At 41.1% G+C, this 20649-nt stretch overlaps 1 protein-coding gene across 2 annotated transcripts in view; it reads left to right on the forward strand.

Annotated features, from left to right (window-relative positions):
- The window catches only part of LOC109898558 (carbonic anhydrase-related protein 10-like), a 29303-nt gene extending 9959 nt beyond the window's left edge, over positions 1 to 19344 (forward strand). The window contains exons 3-9 of one of the 2 annotated variants that reach the window (XM_020493571.2): positions 865 to 1010; positions 11749 to 11934; positions 12666 to 12761; positions 12902 to 12974; positions 15196 to 15350; positions 15493 to 15667; positions 16802 to 19344. In XM_020493571.2, coding sequence (XP_020349160.2) covers positions 865 to 1010; positions 11749 to 11934; positions 12666 to 12761; positions 12902 to 12974; positions 15196 to 15350; positions 15493 to 15667; positions 16802 to 16824 — 854 coding nt within the window. In that variant the 3' untranslated portion in view covers positions 16825 to 19344. The remainder of the gene's footprint in view (positions 1 to 864; positions 1011 to 11748; positions 11935 to 12665; positions 12762 to 12901; positions 12975 to 15195; positions 15351 to 15492; positions 15668 to 16801) is intronic. The other variant, XM_031827522.1, reaches the window with a different exon arrangement.
- Positions 19345 to 20649: the final 1305 nt, after the last annotated feature.

Here is a 20649-nt window from a genome sequence, read left to right on the forward strand (position 1 = left end):
AATTAAGAGCAATGAAAAAGTACTGGTTGTCCCAGGAGTCTCCGTCCGGCAGTTCAGATGAGTATCAGCCTCTAATCCCTATGCTAAGGGAGAGAACGTAATAGTCCTGAACCCTCATCTGTTTCACAGCTGGGCGGCCCACTCCATTCAAGCCGACCCACGTGATGTAATCACGGCTGGGTGATGTCACACGTGTCAGAAAGGGGTAGTGATGGCACTCTTGAGGCCTGCCACATCTGTCACAGCTGCCCTGCTCCTGTGCCACTGCCAGGCTCTGAGCCATACTAAGAGGAGAGGAGGGTTCTCCCCAGTCCCTTCTGTCATGTGCAAGTAACGAGGGACGGATAACTAAGATTATTTCAGCTGATCTTAAATCAGATTCCGGAAGCATTTAAACTGATTCTGATAGAGGGATTCAATATCTAAATCTAGTAGGATCTACCTACATACATACATACATAGATACATACATACATACATACATACATACATACATACATACATACATACATACATACATACATACATACATACATACATACATACATACATACATAATCAACGTTGGCATTACCCACGTGCCCTTCTCTCAAAATAGCTCTTCCTAGTACTGTACAATCATAATATGGAATGTTGTGCTGATGGCATACTCCATGCTCTAACTGCTGCTATTTTGGTTACAGTAAGGCAAGGACTTTAATTAAAGGGATATCTTTACTTCATTTCATTACTCAGTGTTTCCTCCTCAGTGGATCCTGTCAAAGTGTTGATAGTCCAAGTGCTGTTTTAAGAACTTACTCATCTCACACATCAACATGACATTAGACATGATAAAGGACATTGAACTGTGCTTGTTGTCCACAGTACCATCCTTCTGGGGGCTAGTGAATTCCGCCTGGAACCTGTGTGCCATGGGAAAGAGGCAGTCGCCGGTCAACGTCGAGACCAGCCACATGATCTTTGACCCCTTCCTCACCCCTCTACGTCTCAACACAGGCGGACGCAGCAAGGTAAGGAGATTGTGGAAAGACTGATCTTAAACTCCCAGATGACTCTTGAGCTCGTAGATCTGAAGGGTATCAGGACTTAAACTTCAGGAGACGTTGATCGTCTGGATGCTATTATTGGATTCCAGTTGTGTGTGTTCATATTACATTTACAATGCGTAATGAGGACTAGTATGCTCAGCCATCATCAAAACGAGGTGTAAGTGGGAAAAATTATGTTTACAGAATAAATGCTTCTAGATTTATAGTATGAAGTAACATCAAATTAAAACATCTTCTCTCTGAATTCTTTTGACTACACTGACTGGGTGAATTTTCTAAATGTCACTAGCAACACCCCTGCTATCTGGCCCCATGGCTCTCCTTTAGTTGTACATCATGCTCTGCTTTCACAGTTGCCTTCTGAATCTCTCCCATCCCGATCCCATCAAATGACCCATATAGCAGATAGTATTTATTGTAGGATTTCACTAACATTATCAAAGGGTGTTGGCAGGATGGCGCAAGCTGGGGACAAGGGGGCATGACCATCGTTCACCACAGGGCATAAAGTCCACCAGGGAATAGGGGAAATCACTAATCATGTAAAATGAGAATGACAACAGAATTACACGCAGTACTGTAGTTCAAATGGTGACAATGTAACTATTACCGAGCCTATTTGATGCAATTACATTTTATTGATGTATCTTTTGGTTCTTAGCGGTGTTGTGTGAGAATGAAAATTGACTTACTGTAAGGTATGTGGTGACCATTTTTCAGAGGACAAAACCCTTTGATTAAGACAGTCCACCCCCCCCCCCCTCCCCCAGCATTTGGTTCCCATGAATAGTACTCTCATTTAGTTTGAATCAGAAAAATACCACAAGGAGCCAGGGAGGATTGGCAAAGAACAGTACATGTAAGAGAGGGTTAAATTCTCTTTGTAAGTCTTGTTTTATGATTAATGCTAGTGTGCATCTGCTGAGCGAGAGCGCAGAGAGCTGGGCCATCTGTGCTGGCGTGTGTCTGTGGGAGGACTGTGGGAGAGGGGATAAATTAAGTTAGCCAGGATGTTTTTACATTCGCCACAGCTCGTCTACTCGATACTCCCAGATATTTGTCCATCAACAGATGGACATGTTTACTCACCCAGTTAATTGCCTCTTTTCCTGCAGCTATTTATTGAGATGTATACACTATTTTAGTTTTAAATATTGTCATGTGCCATTTACACACACATACGGCACCACACACAAACAAACTCAGCTCACACACAAATAGAATACGTGTTATTCCTGATTAACATTGAGCTTTGATCTACAGCTTGATGAAAGGTGGTTGCTTGAAAAAGGTGGTTGTGTAACTGAATTTCCATATTGTTATTAAGCACTTGGGATGTTAGACCTTGTGGAGGAGTCTCACTTTACCACAGAAAACGTCAGGTGGAGACAGATGCTCAGGTGGAGGGGATGCTGAGATTCTGAGGAACCTGTTTTGTAAAGACATTTAACTGTTGGAGAAAGTGTGAAATAGACTTGTTGTGGTCAAAGATCAAACGATAAAATGCAGTGGCTGCACTCCAAAAACTGCACTTTTACAGAAGTGTATATGTTCACTTCACTTGAATATTAGGGAAATATTTTCAACTTGTATGCTCAGGCAGCAACTGAATAGCAATTTGCATTTTAGATACTTGATACAGACAATTCATCCTAAGAAGTGATTTAGTGTGGCAATCTTTGTCATGAAAAAAGACAACATGAAACTGTGGTGATAAGCCTTTGCTTGATAAATGGTTCTGTTCACAGCATCCTTGAATTGACTTCAACGTGTTGACATTTAGTAATAATTTGGATGCTGCGAAAGTCAATAGCAGGACATTAGTCATTTCCTATCTCACTTGCTCCCATGATGTCCACAAAGCCATACTCACTCGCATACACTGTCACCAAATTCACTCATGAAGACGTAGTTTCTCATTAACTTACCCTAGTAAAGCACAAACAGTTGCTCATAGAAAACATTTAGTAGGCAACAAGTTGGCATTTTGCAAAGCACCCATGAGGAAAACTGTCAGTCGGGAAATGTCGGTCCTTTGAAAATATTGGTGCAATTATACTGTATAACCTATTTCATGTAATGTAATCCAGGGCTAGAATATCCTTCTTTTTTTGTTTATCCAGAAAACAGCCTGCTATTACCAAGTGACAAGTTTGAGATAATATAAAAAAGTTACCATAGTTCCTTTCGAACCTTTCGAAGGTTGAAGGACTTCAATGTCCTCAATCTGTTCAAATCCCAGACTTTGAATCCTCAAGGAAGGGAGAGAGTACAAAGTGGCTTAGGAGTGACAGAGACTAAATGAGAAGTAAGGTGGGTGAGGTGAGTGTTGGGTCAAATAACAGGAGGATTCATCATTCTGACAGACTTCACATGGAGTGTCACCACTTAAAGACATGCTCCGGAACTTTGGTGACTCATTCCTACATTGCGGTGCCTTTTTGGATCTCATAATTTTTGTATTCTACCAGAATGACTTTCAGAAAAACATATTGGTCACTTTTTTTAATGTGCATTTTCCAACCTGTTAGGTGCGTAATCCTACCCGGGTGGAACCTAACAGGGTGGAAATTTGGAGCCTAAATTAGCCATAGCTCTGTGAGTGAGCAAGATTGAGTTAGCATAAAGAGATTAAGGGTCTCACTGTTCAGTAAGAATAGGAGCAGGGCAAGTTTCATTCCATCAGCCAAAGGGCTGCTGAACAGTGGGACATAGGACAGATGAAAGATGCTGAACAGTGGGACATAGGACAGATGAAAGATGCTGAACAGTGGGACATAGGACAGATGAAAGATGCTGAACAGTGGGACATAGGACAGATGCAGGATGCTGAACAGTGGGACGTAGGACAGATGAAAGATGCTGAACAGTGGGACGTAGGACAGATGCAGGATGCTGAACAGTGGGACATAGGACAGATGCTGAACAGTGGGACATAGGACAGATGCTGAACAGTGGGACATAGGACAGATGCAGGATGCTGAACAGTGGGACATAGGACAGATGTGGTATGCTGAACAGTGGGACATAGGACAGATGCTGAACAGTGGGACATAGGACAGATGCAGGATGCTGAACAGTGGGACATAGGACAGATGTGGTATGCTGAACAGTGGGACATAGGACAGATGAAGGCCCAATACACGGCCTGTCAGTGGGCCGCAGAGACTTTGAATATGTGGAAATGTAAATGTGTGACTTGTGTACTAACTTTCAATTTCTTTTGTACTGCATGTAGTATATTGTGTTGTGTTTGTGTATTTATATTCTGGTGTCACAAAATGAATTTCCATTTGTATGTACAATAAAGTATATCATATCGTAATGGTGAACACTTGAACAGGATTAAATGCAATTATAATAAATACAATAATCATGGAAGAAAGTTATTGAGAAAGAATATAACTAGGACTATAAAATAATGAAAAAATATATTATTATACAAAAGTACTGAGAATCCCTTTAACAAAGATGTTTAGGGGTTGTCTGAGGTCCAAACAACATTCAAACAGACACCATGAAAAGGGAATTTAGAAAACACACTTTATTGGCGGAGATGTTTTAGCATATTTTGTCTTTCATGTTGCAAAATGGTTAACCAGCCAAAAAGGAGGCTACATGCTTCTTGTGCATGATTTTGTGAGGATTTCTGTGTACCTATTTCGCGTATTGTAACCTTAGTGTTGTCGGAGAAAGTAATATATGCCTTCCGTTATTTTATGGCTTATATTTCTCCTGGAAGTTGATGAATAACACCCGGGGACACGGCAAAAACGCCTACATCCACACTAAAAAAGTGTTCAAAAGGCATTTCCTTTCAAGATACACATTTTTGTGTTTTTAAGGTAAAGGATACCTGACCTTATATTTCAAGTCTTTGGAATCCACATTTTAAACTAAATAAGAAGTGATATTTCCTGGGTACAGAAAATGCACCACATAGTAGGAATAATTTTTGGGATTTGGATGTGTCAATATGTAGTTCATAAATGCATAATCTATGAGCAGAATTACCGTCTTACCTTAATTAGCCATGAAATCCATAGTTGAAAGCAACTGTTTTTCTGGGAGCTGTGCTGCACCATTTTCCCTACATTTGCCCCCTAAGCAATTTGAGTTCAACCAATGAGCTTCAGCCCCTCGCCATATGAGTGACAGCTAGCAAGATGCACTTGATGCCACGCAGCAGAGCTAGAGCAAGAGCAATGACGTGGTGCACGTATCTGCAGTACACCATTTCCGGAGTCCTCTTTTGGCTCATGAGTGCTACTTTCAGAACTACTGGCTAAACAGTATACAACAGTACTGAGAAGCCCTTTAACAAAGATGTTCAGGGGTTGTCTGAGGTCCAAACAACATTCAAACAGACACCATGAAAAGGGAATTTAGAAAACACACTTTATTGGCGGAGATGTTTGTCTTTCAAGTTGCAAAATGATGGTTAATTAACCAGCCAAAGAGAGAGCTACGGGTATGCTTCTCGTGCACGATTTTGTGATAATTTCTATTTTGCATATTGTAACCTTACTGTGTTGGCGGAACAAATAACATGCCTTCTGTTGCTTTACTGCCAGGAACAGGCAGTGTTTCTGTCAATGTGTGTTTACTGGAGATTCTCTCTGCTGCTCGTGTTTAGCCTGAGACAAAATTCTCTCCATTATACTACTATTGTGGATCTCATGCTGAGTGTGTGTGAAGTAAAATCCCAACTTTGAAACAGAGCCAGTAGACGTGCCTCGTTGCAAAGAATGAGTTTCCCCACAGAGAGGAGCTCACTTCAGAGTGTAAAGGCCACAGTTAGAGGGCGGTTAAGAGTGTTGGGCCAGTAACCGAAAGGTCACTGGTTAGAATCCCCGAGCTGACTAGGTGAATAATCTGTGCTGTGCCCTTGAGCAAGGCACTTACCCCTAATTGCTCCTGTAATTTGCTCTGGATAAGAGCATCTGCTAAATTATGTAAATGTAAAATGTGTATTTTTCAGGCAGAGACAGTAGAGGACCTCCAGGGAACCGAGGGAAATCTGATGGGGAATTTAATAATCTAATCAAAACTAGTCTAACTTCTCTTCTCAAAACATGGTGGAAATCCAAAACTACCTCCCGTTCTGTTTTGAGGGCAGTCACTGCAATTTACTTTTCATTGATATAATAATGGGAGAGTCTTGCGTTCTGCATAAAAGTGAGGTATGACATGTACAGTGCCTTCAGAAAGTATTCACACCCCTTGACTATTTCCACATTTTGTTCTGTTACAGCCTGAATTTAAAATTGTTTACATTTTAGATGTTTTAGATGTCAGAGTGGAATTATGTTTTTAGACATTTTTTCAAATGAATAAAAACTAAGTCAATAAGTCAGTGAGTATTCAACCCCTTTGTATTGGCTAGCCTAAATAAGGTCATGAGTAAAAAGTGGCTTAACAAGTCACATAATAAGTTGCATGGACTCGCTTTATCGGAAATAAGTGTTTAACTTTATATTTGATTGGCTACTTCATCTCTGTACCCCACACATACAATTATCTCTAAGTTCCCTCAGTCGAGCAGTGAATTTCAAACACAGATTCAACCACAAAGACCAGGGGGGTTTTCCAATGCCTCGGAAAGAAGGGCAAAATGGGTACAATTTAAAAAAGCAGACATTGAATATCCCTTTTGAGCATGCTGAAGTTATTAATTACACTTTGAATGGTGTATCAATATACCCACTCTCTACAAAGATGCAAGCGTCCTTCCTAACTCAGTTGCAGGAGAGGAAGGAAACTGCTCAGGGATTTCACCATGAGGCCAATGGTGACTTTAAAACAGTTAAAGAGTTTAATAGCTGTGATAAGAGAGAACTAAGGATGGATCCACAACACTGTAGTTAATCCACAATACTAACCTAATTGACAGAGTGAAAAGAAGGAAGCCTTTACAGAATAAAAATATTCCAAAACATGCATCCTGTTTGCAACAAGGCACTAAAGTAGTACTGCAAAGCAGTTTTTTGTCCTGAATACAAAGTGTTATGTTTGGGGCAAATCCAATACAACGCATTACTGAGTACCGTTCTCCATATGTTGAAGCATGGTGATGGCTGCATCATATTATGGGTATGCTTGTAATCGTTAAGGACTGGGGAGTTTTTCAGGATAGAAAATTAACGGAATGGAGCTAAGCACAGGCAAAATCCTAGAGGAAAACCTGGTTCATTCTGCTTTCCACAAGACACTGGGATTTATTTCTTTACAAATGTTAGAATTTTTCTTCTACTTTGACAGAGTATTTTGTGTTGATCATTGACAAAGAAAAGGGCAGTTAAATCCATTTGGATCCCACTTAGTAACACAACAAGATTTGGAAAGTCAAGGGGTGTGAATACTTTCTTAAGGCACTGTAGAACCTATCTCTCAAGCCTGAGGGACAGTCCACTGTACAGCAGAGGGGAAAAGTTTAACCTAACCTGATACAAAACTCATTTCAAATTATAATCAAATGTCCCCAAAATATAAGCCCCCAATATTTGGACTCAATTCACTGAAGCAGAACAGCAATTAGTCCCAAGCCTTTTTAACTCAATGAAGCGTGGGGGGATTTTTGCTCATGGTAAGCAGCTTTTATGCTCTGTTTGGGAATGCTTACAGTGGACTGCAAAATCGCTAAATCCCTCAACAGGAGTGTTGTCAGCTCCTCCTCTAGCATGACTTTACATCCAAATACATACGTCAAGGTAGCTAGAGCATTGTGTGCGTTGTCATAATCAATGATCATTGTGAATCTGAATAGAATTAAGGCTCATCTGCAGAATTTCTGCCTGTTAGGTAGGCCTAGTCTGTCTGTGGTGTCAATGAGACAGCACAGAATGGAGAGCATTTGAAAGACACTTTGTGATAGAATATCCAATTGATTGTCCATGCTACTCTTAATAAATTGAAGTTATGTTAAGAGATTTGATTTGGTTTGATTGAATGACCATGTGACCATACCTGGCCAGTATAAAAGCACTGATTTAGAGTATAGTCGTCGCTACACAAGATAAGTACAGGAACTGAACAACTTTAAACATCTGCTTCTATAAAAAGAAAATCAAAACCCTGTGAAAATGTAATATGACCTAAAATCTGTCTGCAACTATTTTAATATATATATATATATATATATATACTCTATATCTAGATATATGCACATATATACATTAGTACCAGTCGAAAATGTGGACACACGTACTCATTCTGTACCTTAAATGCACTGTTAAGTGGGTACTCTAAATGTTCTTATTATATCTTTGTCTATCAGATTTTAATGCACCACTGTTATCAGAAGGATTTTGAAGGCTGTTTGGTGAACCGTAGGTAGATTTAGTGAAAACATATTTTTATGACAAAGCAAGCCAGCTACATTATCACATCCCAAAGGGCCTCATCACATTTGTTTGCTTACTAGCCAGTAGAGATTATATCATCCCCAAAACAGAACCTACAACTCCGAACCCATATTACCGTCTTCTCATGCACAAAGTATTGGCCCCAGTGCCAGCTCAGTACCTGCTGAGTGCTTATTTTGCCTAGCAATTAGAATAGGTGTCAGTGGAAGATTTGGTCTAATACATAACACTGTTGAGGAATTGAATTCATGTTCAGCTCTCACCATTTTGCTCATTTGATTACATGCATTATGCACTAAGAGGGAATAGAAAGGGCCCCTGTTTAAAGGGCTATTAAAAACCATGTCAAGTGAAATATATTGCTTTTCCTACTTAATTTAACCATCGGCAGTATTTGTTGTATATATTTTTCTGTCTTTCTTTTTGTCTCTGAATAAATTAACTAAGTGGATCACCCTATGATGAATGACTCCATCACGATCTACACAGGCATAACACTGAACTCCCTCCCGTCACTTTTTCTCCTTACCTCCCTCTCATTTCATTATAAGACTTAATGTTATCCTAGTTTTATATGAAAGAATGGAAGAAAGCTTTGAAGGTCTTCCTTTACCTGTTGGGCATTTTGATGTGTCACTTCAAACAACGTGAGAGTTGGTTTCTCAGTTTATTATTCATTTCACCTGCTTCCTTAATGAGATGAGATTTGGAAGATGATTTTCGTTTTTTTTTTATTTTAATCCACCTTTTAAAAACCGAATTTACTGCAGGCCTACAGCCAATCCCAAAGGATTATTCTGAGGAATAATATTATGATTTTACATCGCAGTAATGGGAAAGTGCAATTGAAATAAATTAATTTTGTTTACATCCCTGTTACTGAGCATTTATCCTTTGCCAAGATAATCCATCCACCTGACAGGTGTGGCATATCAAGAAGCTGATAAAACAGCATGATCATTAAACAGGTGCACCTTGTGCTGGGGAAAATAAAATGCCTCTCTAGTGGTGAGGGTAGGCAACAACATCTCCTCCCCGCTGATCCTCAACACTGGGGCCCCACAAGGGTGCGTTCTGAGCCCTCTCCTGTACTCCCTGTTCACCCACGACTGCGTGGCCACGTACGCCTCCAACTCAATCATCAAGTTTGCGGACGACACAACAGTGGTAGGCTTGATTACCAACAACGACGAGACGGCCTACAGGGAGGAGGTGAGGGCCCTCGGAGTGTGGTGTCAGGAAAATAACCTCACACTCAACGTCAACAAAACTAAGGAGATGATTGTGGACTTCAGGAAACAGCAGAGGGAACACCCCCCCCCCCATCCACATCGATGGAACAGTAGTGGAGAGGGTAGCAAGTTTTAAGTTCCTCGGCATACACATCACAGTCAAACTGAATTGGTCCACTCACACAGACAGCATCGTGAGGAAGGCGCAGCAGCGCCTCTTCAACCTCAGGAGGCTGAAGAAATTCGGCTTGTCACCAAAAGCACTCACAAACTTCTACAGATGCACAATCGAGAGCATCCTGGCGGGCTGTATCACCGCCTGGTATGGCAACTGCACCGCCCTCAACCGTAAGGCTCTCCAGAGGGTAGTGAGGTCTGCACAACGCATCACCGGGGGCAAACTACCTGCCCTCCAGGACACCTACACCACCCGATGCTACAGGAAGGCCATAAAGATCATCAAGGACATCAACCACCCGAGCCACTGCCTGTTCACCCCGCTGTCATCCAGAAGGCGAGGTCAGTACAGGTGCATCAAAGCTGGGACCGAGAGACTGAAAAACAGCTTCTATCTCAAGGCCATCAGACTGTTAAACAGCCACCACTAACATTGAGTGGCTACTGCCAACACACTGTCAACGACACTGACTCTACTCCAGCCACTTTAATAATGGAAATTGATGGGAAATGATGTAAATATATCACTAGCCACTTTAAACAATGCTACCTTATATAATGTTACTTACCCTACATTATTCATCTCATATGCATACGTAGATACTGTACTCTATATCATCGACTGCATCCTTATGTAATACATGTATCACTAGCCACTTTAACTATGCCACTTTGTTTACATACTCATCTCATATGTATATACTGTACTCGATACCATCTACTGTATCTTGCCTATGCTCCTCTGTACCATCACTCATTCATATATCCTTATGTACATATTCTTTATGCCCTTACACTGTGTATAAGACAGTAGTTTTTGGGAATTGTTAGTTAGATTACTTGTTCGTTGTTACTGCATTGTCGGAACTAGAAGCACAAGCATTTCGCTACACTCGCATTAACATCTGCTAACCATGTGTATGTGACAAATAAAATTTGATTTGATTAAAATGTGCAGAGACCGCCTCAGGGAAGCTCATCTGCATGCTCGTCATCCTCACCAGGGTCTTCACCTGACTGCAGTTCGGCGTTGTAACAGACTTCAGTAGGCAAATGCTGACCTTTGATGGCCGCTGGCACACTGGAGAAGTGTGCTCTTCACGGATTAAGGCCATCAGACTGTTTCAACTGTTTCGGGCAGATGGCAGACCGTGTGTATGGCATCCTGTGGGCGAGTGGTTTGCGATGTCAACGTTGTGAACAGAGTGCCCCATGGTGGTGGTGGGGTGATGGTATGGGCAGGCATAAGCTACGAACATAATTGCATTTTATCAATGGCTATTTTAATGCACAGAGATACTGTGGTGAGTCAGTTCATCCGCCGCCATCACCTCATGTTTCAGCATGATAATGCACAGTCCCATGTTGCAAGGATCTGTACACAATTCCTGGAAGCTGAAAATATCATACTCACCAGACATATCACCCATTGAGCATGTTTGGGATGCTCTGGATCGACGTGTACGACAGCGTGTTCCAGTTCCCGCCAAGTTGCCAAGCAACTCCGCACAGTCATTGAAGAGGAGTGGGACAACATTTCACATGCCACAATCAACAGCCTGATCAACTCTATGCGAAGGAGATGTGTCGCGCTTCATGAGGCAAATGGTGGTCACACCAGATACTGACTGGTTTTCTGATCCACAACCCTACCTATTTTTAAGGTATCTGTGATCAACAGATGCATACCTGTATTTGCAGTCATGTAAAATCCATAGATTAGGGCCTAATTAATTAATTAATTAATTCAAATGTACTGATTTCCCTTATATGAACTGTAACTCAGTAAAATCTTAGATATTGTGCATGTTGCGATTTATATTTTAGTTCAGTGTATTAACATGAGTTATCTCCATTTCCTCTTCTGTAGAGGTCTCTCAGGTGAGAAACTTGCCCCCCCCCTTATCTTGACTCCTCTCTGTGCAGATGGGAGGCACCATGTACAACACAGGGCGCCACGTGTCGCTGCGGCCAGACAAGGCTCACCTGGTGAACATCTCCGGTGGGCCTCTGGGTTACAGTCACCGGCTGGAGGAGATACGCCTGCACTTTGGTAGCGAGGACGGCCAGGGCTCGGAGCACCTGCTCAATGGACAGTCCTTCCCTGCAGAGGTGAGAGGGAACGAGCCAATGAGCCGAGAGGGATTATCTTTATCTTTGCTGTGTCTATAAACAATCCAATCCACTGCAAGTTGCTTTCATTAGACTAAGAGCTCAATTCAATCAAACTTGCATTACAGTTAAGGCTTCACTGCTTTACACAGCCCTACCAAGGCTGGTTTGTGTGGAAGATTTCCTCAAACAATGGACAATGATGAAATATGCTGAACTACCTCTGTCACTCAGTCCACTAATCACATGTACAGGGCCTTTGACGGGTGGGGTAGAAGAGCAACAGCAAAGGCTGGATCGACAAATGGCAGTAAGTTTTTAGTGGCAGTGGGTTTTTTCAGTGGAGGAGGGCGATATTATAATGACAAGTAAAAAACAGTAAACTTATCAGGTGCCAAACTGAGTTTGTCTGTCACGATTTAACTGAGAATTGGCAAACGCTCACCATTTTTAAGTGAGGAAGATATGTTGCCAAAAGTAAGCGACTGCCCAGATAATTAGAGCTGAATCCTGTTCTAAATTGGAACTCTACTGAGCAGACAAGTGTGAAAGTAAAATATTCCTGAATTTCTTGAGTTTGTCTTCGAGTGAGGGTTGGATGGGTAAGATTAGTTTAATCTGACATAATGCTTTCATGTGCAAGACAAATTCACCTTTCTATCGCACATGGTCTAACACCAGGAAAGGAAGGACTCACTGTTTGTTTTGTCTTTATCTCGCCTCACTTACAGGTGCAACTTATACACTACAACCAGGAACTCTATGCCAACTACAGTGAGGCAGCCAAGAGCCCCAATGGCGTAGCTATTGTGTCCATATTTATAAAGGTCTGTTTGTGCTTGATGCAGACAGTCTCCTTCTCTGTGGTGTTCTATTGTAGTGACAGTGGTCTTTATATTCAGAATCCCATGGGACTGTGCTGCGGATGCTGAATATTTCATGTTCTTTTAAATCTCTTCCCTCTCAGATATCCGAGTCTCCAAATGTATTCCTGAATCGCATGCTGAACAGAGACACCATCACGAGAATAACATACAAACGTAAGCACCCTCAGGCATTTAAGATGTGTGGGTTTATGCACACACGTTGTCAAATCTACAGTAGTCACAGATAGAATAGTAGTCAGTTCCATTTCTGGATCCGCCATAAAAAAAGAATATCTAGCAATTGAATTAATTTGGCTAATTGGAAGGTTGCCAGAGATGGACTTAATCAGAGATTGAGTGAAATTCATTCCAACTTCTGAATTAATCAGCTACATTACCAATGTGATCCTCCTGGTTCAATGGATAAGATGTGTAACAATAGAAACCCTGAGAGATGTTTGAGTCATCTCCTGTTTCTAACTGACATAAATAACTCTGTGGCACTTTCAGAATGTTCTAAGCTGATCGAAAATTGGCATTCCTTTAAAGACAACAATTATGTAACATTGCTATAGTTAGTATTAACAGCCTCTACCCAAACTCTCTTTTCTTTCAGTTTTATGCTCTTCATTTAGTCTGGTTAATTTAATTGTCATTCCATTTTCATTCATTTAATTAAATTAAACGAATTACATTAAATAAATCACTAATCATCCTTTTATTTGTATCCCATTATTATAATAATTGGATGTTATACTGTATTACAAGTCCCTGCTGACCGGGGAGGTACTATCATTTGTCAAAACAGATGCAGTCACCCCCTTACTGAAGACACCCAACCCTGACCTCTTATCCAACTACAGGGCCATCTCCAACCTCTTCCTATCAAAAGTACTGGAAAAGGGGATTGCAAACCAGCTTCAATCCCATCTGTCTTCCAATTAGCTGAACACATTTTTCCAGTGAGGTTTCCAGTCCTTGCACAGCACCGAAACAGCTATGGTGAAAGTTACCAATGACCTACTCATGGCTACAGAATCTGGATCACCTAGCCTCCCACTAGATCTCAGTGCTCTTTTGACACTGCTGACCACAACATCCTCCTGCGGCATCAGAGAGCACACTTCAGTCTCTGGAACTGCTCTGAACTGGTTCTCCTCTTACCTCTCCAATAGGAAGCAATCGATCCCGATTGGAGAGTCCAGATCGGTGGAGTCTACAGTCACATGCGACATCCCACAGGAGTCCGTTTTGCATCCTATTCTGTTCCTAATCTACATGCTCCTTCTCAGCCAAATCCTCAGAGTCTATAACATCAACTTCCACTGCTGCACTGACGATACCCAAGTGTATATTTACATCAATCCAGACACCATCTCAGGCCTAGCAAAACTTGGCAGCTGCCTAGATGACATCAGGGCATGGATGAAAGAGAACTGCTGAACAGCAGCAAGACTGAGGCTATGCTTATTGGGACACACAAGCAGGTCACTAGTGCTGGAAACATCTGCCCTACTAGTGACGGTCAAGTCATCCATCTGTCCTCTGTCATCTCTAACCTGGAAGTTAAGTTTGATCCTTCTCTGTCCTTTGATGCCCATATAAAACATATCTGCAAAACATAATTTTTCCATCTAAGAAACATTGCCTGGCTCAAACCATCGCTCTCCCAGCCAGATGCAGAGAAACTCGTCCACGCCTTCATCTTCTCCCAGATCGACTATGGCAATGCTCTGTTCGGATGCCTTTCAACCAAATCACTTCAGAGGCCACAACTTCTCCAGAAGAGTCCTGCCAGGACCAAGAAGGCAGCCCACATCACCCCCATCCTTGCTGAACTCCACTGGGTACCGGTCAACTATAAGATTGACTTTAAAATCCTCCTCCTAGTGTTTAAAGCCTTGAATGGATTGAGTCCCACCTACATCAACAATATAATTTATATCAATGAGCCACCTCGCACTCTCCACTCCATGAACTCACCACTGCTTCAGGACCCCAAGACACGTCTCAGTACTATGGGGGACCGAGCCTTCTGAATATTGGAATATTCGCCTATGGAATATTCTCCCTGACCATTTGAGAGCTGCTCCATCAAACAGAGCTTTTAAAACGGTCTTTAAACACATTTCTACAGACTGTCTTTCTTATAGTCCTAATCTGGAAAGTCCTTTTAGCAAGTAGCCTACTATTGCTATTTCCTGCCTTCATTTGTTTTTACTGTAGTTTTTATTTTATTAGCATTCTTTTTTGCCTATGTAGAGCTTTGGGATAACACAGTAATGAAAAGCGCTATACAAATAAAATGTGTTATTATTATTGAGTAATACAGTGTAGAAAGAGTTGAGGATGGTACAGTATGAATCTGATTACCTCTGTTTTGGTCCACCTCCAGATGACGCATTCTTACTCATGGGGCTCAACATAGCAGATCTATATCCAGACACTACACGTTTTATAACATACGAGGGCTCCATGACTATCCCGCCCTGCTTCGAGACAGCCACCTGGATCCTCATGAACAAACCTGTGTACGTCACACAGATGCAGGTAACTCACCCTCGATCATAGACTCAATAATAACATTAACTCATGTTTGCCAGAAGTTACTTAATAGTTAGCTGTATTTGAGACTGTAGATTCTTTACCATAAACCTTATCTGTCCAACTTTCTCTCACTCCGCCTCTTTAGATGCATTCTCTGCGACTGCTAAGTCAGAATGAGCCATATAAGATATTCCTCAGTATGAGTGACAACACGCGGCCCGCCCAGCCTCTCCTACAGCGCTGTATCCGCACCAACATCAACTTCAGCAAGCAGGGCCGGGACTGCCCCAACAACCGTGCCCTGAGGCACCAGTATCGAGGTGTGTCTGAACGCATTTGTTTAGGATCTTTATTCAATCAACACGGTTACTTGAACATTTCCGGTAAAATTCAGGTATTGGTAAAAACAGACTGTGAGGAAGAAGGTTGCCATAGTAATATAAACTGCACATAATGTATTCTGAAACTGTTTGTGTTTTTAGAAATTCAATATACACTCAGTGACCAGTTTATTAGGTACACTACCCCATTCACGAAAATGGTTGACTCCTACAGACCGTGGCCTCAAGGCATTCAGTTAATGTTCGATTGAATGTTAGAATGGGCAAAACCAGTGACCTAAGCGACTGAGCGTGGTATGATCGGCGGTGCCAGGTGCGCCGGTTCCAGTATCTCAGAAACATCCGGCCTCCTGGGCTTTTCACGCTTGATCGTGTCTAGGGTTTAACGAGAATGGTGCAACACACAAAAAGCATCCAGTCAGTGGCATTCCTGTGGGTGAAAATAGCTTGTTGATGAGAGAGGTCAAAGGATAATGGCAAGAATCGTGCAAGCTAACGGGCTGGCCACAAATAGGTAAATAATGTTGCAGTACAACAGTTGTGTGCAGAAAGGCATTGCAGCAGACGACCACACCGGATTCTACTACGATCAGCTAAAAACAAGAAGAAATGGCTCCAGTGGGCATGCAATCACAAACACTGGACAATTGAGGAGTGGAAAAACTTTGCCTGGTCTGACAAATCCCGGTTCCTGTTGCGTCATGCTGATGGCAGAGTCAGGCTTTGGCGTAAGCAGCATTAGTCCATGGCCCCATCCTGCCTGGTGTCAACGATACAGATTGGTGGCGGTGGTGTATGGCGTATGATGTGGGGAAGGTTTTCCTGGCACACATTAGGTCCCTTGATACCAATTGAGTGACGTGTCCATTCCTTGGGGAATTCAGGCTGTTCTGGAGGCAAAGGAGGGTCCGACCCAGAACTAGATGGGTGTACCTAATAAGCTGCCCACTGAGTGTATGTTTTCTGTCTTCTATAGTTTTGAGATGTCTATAGAGAAATACCTCGCCCCTCAAAATGAACAGGTTCTTTGTAGGTTCTATGTCTCAAGCATTGCCTTTGTTTCCAGTTCAAGCAGTTCATGCTAACCTCCACATCTCTTTGTTCTCTTTCCAGTAAACCAGTGGCTTCTGAAGTAGGAAAAAGATGAACATGCTGTACAATACAACAGGATAAAAACTAAATATGCCATCCTGATTCTCAAGACTTTATTTGAATGTGGAAATACTACATTATCAGCAGAGAGGCTGTTTTTTGAATATGTTTGAGATTGCAAAGTAAGACAAGGAAAGATTGAAAAGTGTAACTTCTAAGGCTGCACAACTGTAATTCTTCTACAGAGCTTATGGAAATGGGCTGAATGGAAATTCAGCAGGCTCCGCCATTTACTGACCTCTGCAGTGGAGATAACGAGGACCTCTTTTATGACATCATCATCATCAGATTCACTTGAGTACCCAAAGATCTCAAAGGACCAACACTTCTTGAAATTAGCTAAATGTAATCACAGATACAACCATAACGTGTTTTGATACCAAAAGCATTCCATCAGATCTAACATCAAGCTAGGAATCTGAATATGACGGGTGCTCTTCTGGTGATGAAAGCTTCTACATAACCATGTCACAAGCAAAAGGTGTACTGAATAAATGTTACAAATGCAGAAACATTTCCTGACCATGTGACCTAACCAGGAAAAATTCTGGGCCCCAGTAAAACACCAGGGCAAGATATTTTCCTGTTCAGGCCACATAGTCAGGAAACACTCCTAGCCATAGACTTGGTAGATCCAGTATTTTATACTGTATTTACTAAACTTTTCTAGCCATTTTGGGCCATTTGCCTTTTCTCTGTTTAATTGTTTACAATTTCATTCTGTTTATTTCAATGATAGCAGCCCAATTAACATGTTTCAGAGAATTATCTAAGATAAAATAACACTTTACATAAGGCCTATATAGTATATGCTGTTTAAGAATTGTATATTGTCTAGCACTGAATAGAGCATGGGACGTGATTTGTCTGCAAATTCTTTAAGCAGTCACAAGGCATTCCTTATCAATTATTTATCCTCATTTTCAATTCAGAGCTGTGTATGGCGTTACAGGCAATGTGGGTTTGTGTGTGTGCGCACATGTGTACATTACTGTGTGTGCACTCTCTCCTGAGCATTGTATTTCTCATTAAATAGGATAAATCTCCTCGTTTTGTGGCAACGAAACAAATACAAATGTATTTGTCACATGCGTCAAATACAACAGGTCTAGAGTGATATGCTTACTAACAAGCTCTTTCCCACCGATGCAGAGTAAAACAAGAAGATAAAAACACAAGGGAAATAACACAAGAATGAAGCTAAATACAAGGAGTACCAATATACCATATCAATTTGCAGGGATACGAGGTAGTTGAGGTAAGTATATACAGTGCCTTCAGAAAATATTCACACCCCTTGACAAAGTAGGATTTATATGAATTGAATTGTCATTTTTTGGGCAACAATCTAAACAAAATAGTCTAATGTCAAGTTGGAAGAAAAATTATCATTTTTATTTTTAATTAAATGGAAAATAAAACACTAAGTATTCAACCCCTTGAGTCAATACATGTTAGAATCACCTTTGGCAGCGATTACAACTGTGAGTCTTTCTGGGTAAGTCTCTAAGAGCTTTGTACACCTGGATTGTACAATATTTGCCCTTTATTATTTTTACAACTCTTCAAGCTCTGGTTATTGGTCTTTGCTAGACAGCCATTTTCAAGTCTTGCCATAGATTTTTATTTTTTTTGCCAATTTAAGCCAACTTTAACTAGGACACTCAGAAACATTGAATGCCGTCTTGGTAAGCAACTCCAGTGTATAATTGGCCTAGCCTGGCTATTGGCCTGGCTATTGTGCGGCTGAAAGGTGAATTTGTCTCCCAGTGTCTGTTGGAAAGCCAACTGAACCAGGTTTTCCTCTAGGATTTTGCCTGTGCTTAGCTCTATTCTGTTTTTTTTGTGTGTTTTTTAAAAACTACTTAGTCCTTGCCAATGACAACCATACCCATAATATGATGCAGCCAACTTCATGCTTGAAAATAAGAAGAGTGTTAGTCAGTGATGCTTTGTATTCAGGACAAAAAGTTTATTTCTTTGCCACATCTTTTGCAGTATTACTTTATTGCCTTATTGCAAACAGGATGCATGTTGTGGAATATGTGTATTCTGTACAGGCTTCCTTTTCACTCTGTTGTTTAGGTTAGTATTGAGGAGTAACTACAATATTGTTGATACATCTTCAGTTTTCTCCCATCACAGCCATTAAACTCTGTTTTAAAATCCCCATTGGCCTCATGGAGAAATCCCTGAGCGGTTTCCGTCCTCTCCGGAAACTGAGCTGGGAAGGACGCCAGTATCTTTGTGGTGACTGGGTGTATTAATACACCATCAAAACTGTAATTAATAACTTCACCATGCTCAAAGGGATATTCAATGTCTGCTTTTTATTTTTTACTCATTTAGGTGCCCTTCTTTGTGTGGTATTGGAAAACCTACTGTACATGATATTTGTGGTTGAATCTGTGCTTGAAATTCACTGCTCGACTGGGGGACCCAGATAATTGTATGTGTGGGTTACAGAGATGAAGTAGTCATTAAACACATCATGGTAAACATCAGCACACCGAGTCCATGTGACTTATTATGTGACTTGTTAAGCACATTTGTACTCCTGAACTTATTTAGGCTAGCCATAACAAAGGGGTTGAATACTTATATTGAAGCGACTTCAGCTTGTCATTTTTTCTTAATTTGTAAAAATGTATAAAAACATAATTCCACTTTGACATTATGGGGTATTGTGTGTGTATATCAGTGGGTGTGAATACTTTCTGAATGCACTGTACATGTAGGCAGGGTTAAAGTCACTAGGCATCAGGACAGATAATAAGAGTATAAAAACAAAGTAGTAGCAGCGTATATGATGAGTGTACACTCTTTGAAAAAAAGTTTACAAAGGGGTTATTTGCGGAGGGATAGGGTTCTACCAAGAACCGTTTTGATCTAAAGAACCCTATTTGGAAGACAAGGATTATTTTGTAAGGCAAAGGTTTCTACCTAGAACATTTAACATCCTGAGAACCGTTTTGGGAAGAAATGGTGATTTGATGATTCTTTGGAAGGCAAGAAGGGTTCTACATAAAACCATACATAATATTTCCCAGTATGCTCTATTGCAGGGAGATTACGAATGGTTTGTTTTACTGTATTATGTGTTTTCGCATGTACATTGATTGGTTGATTAATTTCATGCTACACAAAGATAAATAACATACAGTTTTCTAAAATAATCCAATCTGTTAGTTATTGGATTTATTGCACCTATTACTGAGATGGCTGTTCCAGTTTAGATGATTGAGATAGGTTATGGAAGATTGAATACTGAGACTGACAGTCATTCTGAAAGCAGGTTGCGGGTGATTTAACAATTCCACTTGTTGGATATACTAACTGGCTGGATTCCAATAGGAATTACACATCACTTTGCAAGCCAGCATAATGGGACTTGCAGGCCTGATGTGGCCTGTAACCAAGAGTTTCCTAACACTACTGTTGGGTATAACTAAGCCCTCCAAGAAAGGCCTTGTGAAATGTAATGTATTATCATAGATCATTTGATTTTAAAGGCTAATAATGTTGGTGGAATTGTTTATAGGGGGTTCTAGGTAGAACCCTACATGGGTTTTTTTGAAGAACCCTATGGGGACAAACTGAAGAACTCTATATATTTCTACTTAGCACCTTTTTTTGGAGTGTATGTGTACATGTGTGAAAGTGTGTGTTTGTATGGCGTCAGTATGCGTGTGTATGTGTGCGTATGTGTGCGTTATGTGCGTGTGTACGTTTGTGTGAGAGTGTCAGGATCAAGTCACGTGAGAGTGCAAAATAGTGCAGTGCAGATAGTTGGGGTAACCATTGGATAA

Source organism: Oncorhynchus kisutch, linkage group LG6, assembly GCF_002021735.2.
Source record: "Oncorhynchus kisutch isolate 150728-3 linkage group LG6, Okis_V2, whole genome shotgun sequence".
NCBI classification, from domain to species: domain Eukaryota; kingdom Metazoa; phylum Chordata; class Actinopteri; order Salmoniformes; family Salmonidae; genus Oncorhynchus; species Oncorhynchus kisutch.